Source organism: Hipposideros armiger, unplaced genomic scaffold (genome assembly GCF_001890085.2).
Source record: "Hipposideros armiger isolate ML-2016 unplaced genomic scaffold, ASM189008v1 scaffold_409, whole genome shotgun sequence".
In the NCBI taxonomy this organism is placed as follows: domain Eukaryota; kingdom Metazoa; phylum Chordata; class Mammalia; order Chiroptera; family Hipposideridae; genus Hipposideros; species Hipposideros armiger.
The window spans coordinates 1,261,934-1,267,311 of record NW_017731759.1 but is presented as its reverse complement, the minus strand read 5'-3'; the positions used below and the strand labels follow the sequence as shown (position 1 = coordinate 1,267,311).

Below are 5,378 nucleotides of genomic sequence, written 5' to 3'. Positions count from 1 at the left end.
AGATTAGCTGTAATTTTGATGTGGTTGTGAGAGAAGGTAAACACAACGTTTACCTACTGTGTCATCTTGGTTGTCTCTGTGGGGTATATATATTTTTACAGATAAATGTTTTCAGATTTTTGGGGTAGATACCCAGGAGAGGGATTGTTGGGTCATATGGCAATTCTATTCTTAATTTTTTGAGGAACCTCCACATTGTCTTCCATAGCGGCTGCACCAATCCACATTCCTTCCAACAGTGTATGAGGGTTTATTTTTCTCCACAGCCTCTCCAACACTTATTATTTGCCTTGTTAATGACATTCTAACTGGTATGAGGTGATATCTCATTGTGGTTTTGATTTGCACTGACCTAATAGTAAGCGAAGTTGAGCAATTTTATATTAAAATGTATTGGGGTGACAACGGTCAACCAAACTGCATAGGTTTCTAGTGTGCAATTCTACAATACATCATGTATATATTACATTATGTGTTCACCACCTAGAGACAGTTGTCCTTCCATCACCATATATTTGGCCCTCTTTACCCTCTTCTACTACCATTCCCCCTTCTCTTTACCCTCTGGTAACTACTAAACTGTTGTCTGTGTCTATGAGTTTTTATTTATTTATTTATTTATTTATTTATTTATTTATTTATTTATGTGTCTTGTTCCTGTGTTGCCTTCAGTTTTATATCCCACATATGAGAGAATTCATGTTTCTTGACTTTTTCTGTCTTATTTCACTCATCATAATAATCTCAAGATCCATCCACTTGTAGCAAGTGGAAGTATTTCATCTTTTCTTATGAAAGAGTAGTATTCCATTGTGTATATATACCACATCCTCTTTATTCAATCATCTATCGAAAACACTTTGGTTTGTTTACATATCTTGGCCACCACAAATAATGCTGTAATGAACATTGGAGTACATACATCTTTACAGGTAAGTGTTTTCAGATTTTTTGGGTAGATACTCACGAGAGAGATTGCTGGGTCATATAATAATTTATTTAATTTTGGGAGGAACTTCCATGTTGTTTGCCATAGTGGCTGTACATATTTACATTCTCACCAAAAGTGTATGAAGGTTTATTTTTCTCTACAGCCTCTCCATCAGTTGTTATTATTTGCTTTGTTGATGATAGCCATTCTAACAGGTGTGAGGTGATATCTCAATGTGGTTTTGATTTGCATTTTCCTAATAGCTAGTGAAGTTGAACATTTTTTTATGTATCTGTTGGCCATTTGTACATCTTCTTGAGAGAAGTTTCTGTTCAGTCCTCTGCCCATTTTTTAATTGGATTGTTTGTCTTTTTGTTGTTGATTTGTATGAGTTCCTTATTTATTTTGTGGATTATCCCCTTATCGGAGGCATTGTTTGCAATTATTTTCTCTCATTTGGTTGGTTGTGTCTTTGTTTTGTTGATGTTTTTTTTTGCTGTGCAGAAGGTTTTTAGTTTGATATAGTCCCATTCATTTATTTTTTTTTTATTTTTTTTTTCTTATTGTAAGGTTTTATTGTAAGATAATTTACAAATGTCTTGCCGCCTTTGGTAATTTAACAATTACTCCAATAATTTCTTCTGACCAGGACAGCAGTAAGCCAAAAACAAAATTAGCTGGCTGAATTTTCCTTCTTTACCTCTTGTCTGAGGATGAAACTTGATTTTCCTTAATTCAGGGCCGCAGCACCCGAGATGATTTCAATCAACTCCTTTGTGATGACAGCTTGGCGAGTGCGGTTGAAAGTCAAAGTCAATTTGTCAATCATCTCAGAAGCATTCTTGCTAGCGTTGTCCATGGCTGTCATCCTGGCGCTCTGCTCACTCGTGGTGGATTCCTTGAGAGAATAGTAGATGATGTTGGCCAGACTGTATTCTTGGTAATTCTGCAGCACGTCAGCATCAATATCATCGTAGATGCTCATGCTCTCAGCACTTGCAATGGTATTAAGGGAAAAGATGGGTTTTTCGTCTGTCTTGTAGGAGATGACAGACCTGAATCGATTAAAGACAATAGATCCTTCGTCAAATTCATATCCAGAATTTAATAATTCCAGGGCAATGACTGACGCATCTCCAAAAGTAGGGGGTTTTCTTCCCACTTCTTTGAATGTCACCAGGAACTGGTCAGAATGAGTCCTATGAAGTATACCCCTGATTTTATCACCAATTCCGACAATCTTAACTTCTTTCCCTTCTGCTGTGAGCGTAGCCACCTCATTTTTGATCTGTTTAGCAACCGAGGAGTGGATAGCCCCACAGAGCCCTCTGTCTGAGGACACACCAATAAGGAGGTGTTTCTTCTTGTCTTCAGGCCCCTTAATATCAGCCTTTTCATACAGAGCCAGAGATCCTACTCCGTACACTCGAGCTGGCTTGAGTTCCCTCTCTGCTCGGGCATATTTGGCTGCTGCTACCATTTTCATAGACTTGGTAATTTTCTGGATGTTTTTGATTGACTTTAGTCGCCTGGTAATATCTTTCAAAGTTGCCATATTTCGAACTTGGATCCATTGCGGCTGCACGGCCCAGGCCGAGACCCCAACGACGCCCGCCCGAGAAAACATGGTGGTACTGGCCCGAGATGAAGGTCGGTCAGCCCATTCATTTATTTTATCTTTTACTTTCCTTGCCCTTGAGGTCATATTCATAAAATCCTCTTTGAACCCAAGATCCATAAGTTTAGTACCTATGCTTTCTTCTATGCAGTTTATTGTTTCAGGCCATATGTTAGGTCTTTGATTCATTTTGAGTTAATTTTGGTATATGGTGACCAATAGCAGTCTAGTTTAATTCTTTTGCATGTGACTTTCCAATTTTCCCAGCACCATTTATTGAGAAGGCTTTCTTTCTCCATTGTATGTTCTTGGCTCCTTTGTCAAAAACTATCTTTCCATATTTATATGGGTTTATTTCTGGGTTTTCAATTCTATCCCATCGGTCTGTGTGTTTATTTTTCTGCCCATACGATGCTGTTTTGATTGTTTTTGCTCTGTATTACAAGCTGAAGTAAGGGAGTGTGATAGTTCCAGCCTCATTCTTTTTTTCTTAGGAGTGCTATGACTATTCAGGGTCTTTTGTGATTTTATACAAATCTGAAGATTTTTTGTTCTATTTCTTTAAAAAAACGCCATTCGGATTTTGATGAGGGCTGCCTTAAATGTGTATATTGTTTTGGGTAATATGTCTATTTTAACTATGTTGATTCTTCTAATCCATGAACACTGAATGTCTTTCCATTTCTTTGTGTCTTCAATTTCTTTTAAATATTTCTTATAGTTTTTCCTGCATAGGTCCTTCACAACTTTGTTAAGTTTATGCCTAGGTATTTCATTCTTTTTTTTTGCAACTGCTGAAGCAATTATTTTTTTTCATTTCTTTTTCTGAAATTTAATTGTTAGTATATAGGAATGGAATGGATTGATTTTTGTAGATTGATTTTTTTAACCAGCAACTATACTGTATTCATTCATTGTTTCTAAAAGCTTTTTGGTGGAGTCCTTAGGGTTCTGTACATAAAGAACCATGTCATCTGCAAAAAGTGACAGTGTAACTTCTTTATTCCCAATTCAAATGCCTTTTATTTCTTTCTCTTGCCTGATTGCTCTGGCTAGGACTTCCAATGCTATGTTGCATAACAGTGGTGATAGGGGACAACCTTCTCTTATTCCTGAATGTAGAGTGAATGACTTCAGTTTTTCAGATAGTTATATTAGCTGAAGGCTTGTTATATATGGCCTGTATTATGTTAAGGTATTTTCCTTCTATACCCATTTTATGAAGTGTTTTAATCATAAGTGGATGTTGTATCTTTTCAAATGATTTTCTGCTTTTATTGATATGATTTTTATCTTTTATTTTGTTTATGTGGTGTATCACATTGATCGAGTTGTGTATGTTTAACCATCCTAATGCTCCCGGGATGAACTCCACTTTATCGTGATGTATAATGTTTTTAATGCATTGTTGTATTAGATTTGCTAGACATTTTTTTTACTGTGAAATAAACATTTTTCAAAATTAGTTTCAACTGTACAACACAGTGCAATAGTTATACATTTTACCCCTTGAGGTGACAACTGCCCACCCCCAATCTGCCACCCCACTTCCCTCCCAATATCATACATATCTACTACAATTCCCTTGACTCCACTCCCACACTGTACTTCACGTCCCGTGACTATATACATATATTCACTTATAGTTGACATACAATATTATACAACATCAGCTTCAGGTGTACAGTGCAGTGATCAAGCCTCTAGTCAATCCATGAAGTGGTCTTCCAAAGATATGTGACCATCTGACACCCTACAAAATATTTACATTATTAATTGTATTCCTCGAACTGTCTTTCATATCCCTATGGCAATATTGTAGTTACCCATTTATGCTGTCTAATCCCTTCCCTTTCTCCCTCATCCCCACCCCCTCCCAACTAGCAACCATCAGCTGTTCCTCTATATCTCTGAGACAATTTCTGTTTACTTTGCTTGTTCATTCAGTTTTTTAGATTCCACATATAAGTGAGATCATATGGTATTTGTCTTTCTCTGACTGACTTATTTCACTTAACATAANCCAGAGATCCTACTCCGTACACTCGAGCTGGCTTGAGTTCCCTCTCTGCTCGGGCATATTTGGCTGCTGCTACCATTTTCATAGACTTGGTAATTTTCTGGATGTTTTTGATTGACTTTAGTCGCCTGGTAATATCTTTCAAAGTTGCCATATTTCGAACTTGGATCCATTGCGGCTGCACGGCCCAGGCCGAGACCCCAACGACGCCCGCCCGAGAAAACATGGTGGTACTGGCCCGAGATGAAGGTCGGTCAGCCCATTCATTTATTTTATCTTTTACTTTCCTTGCCCTTGAGGTCATATTCATAAAATCCTCTTTGAACCCAAGATCCATAAGTTTAGTACCTATGCTTTCTTCTATGCAGTTTATTGTTTCAGGCCATATGTTAGGTCTTTGATTCATTTTGAGTTAATTTTGGTATATGGTGACCAATAGCAGTCTAGTTTAATTCTTTTGCATGTGACTTTCCAATTTTCCCAGCACCATTTATTGAGAAGGCTTTCTTTCTCCATTGTATGTTCTTGGCTCCTTTGTCAAAAACTATCTTTCCATATTTATATGGGTTTATTTCTGGGTTTTCAATTCTATCCCATCGGTCTGTGTGTTTATTTTTCTGCCCATACGATGCTGTTTTGATTGTTTTTGCTCTGTATTACAAGCTGAAGTAAGGGAGTGTGATAGTTCCAGCCTCATTCTTTTTTTCTTAGGAGTGCTATGACTATTCAGGGTCTTTTGTGATTTTATACAAATCTGAAGATTTTTTGTTCTATTTCTTTAAAAAAACGCCATTCGGATTTTGATGAGG

The 5,378-nt window shown here is 37.1% G+C and overlaps 1 protein-coding gene across 2 annotated transcripts; it reads right to left on the bottom strand.

Moving 5' to 3' along the window:
• Positions 1 to 1,469: 1,469 nt before the first annotated feature.
• On the bottom strand, positions 1,470 to 2,587 carry LOC109394096 (ATP synthase subunit gamma, mitochondrial). Of its 2 annotated transcripts, XM_019663886.1 has the most exons (2): positions 1,669 to 2,587; positions 1,470 to 1,631 (listed from the first exon to the last, which is right to left on the bottom strand). In XM_019663886.1, the coding sequence occupies exons 1-2, from the start codon at positions 2,556 to 2,558 to the stop codon at positions 1,628 to 1,630; spliced, it is 894 nt and encodes a 297-aa protein (XP_019519431.1). In that variant the 5' UTR covers positions 2,559 to 2,587; the 3' UTR covers positions 1,470 to 1,627. The 2 variants fall into 2 exon arrangements, with proteins under 2 accessions (XP_019519431.1, XP_019519430.1); XM_019663885.1 differs by having other exon boundaries at positions 1,481 to 2,587.
• Positions 2,588 to 5,378: the final 2,791 nt, after the last annotated feature.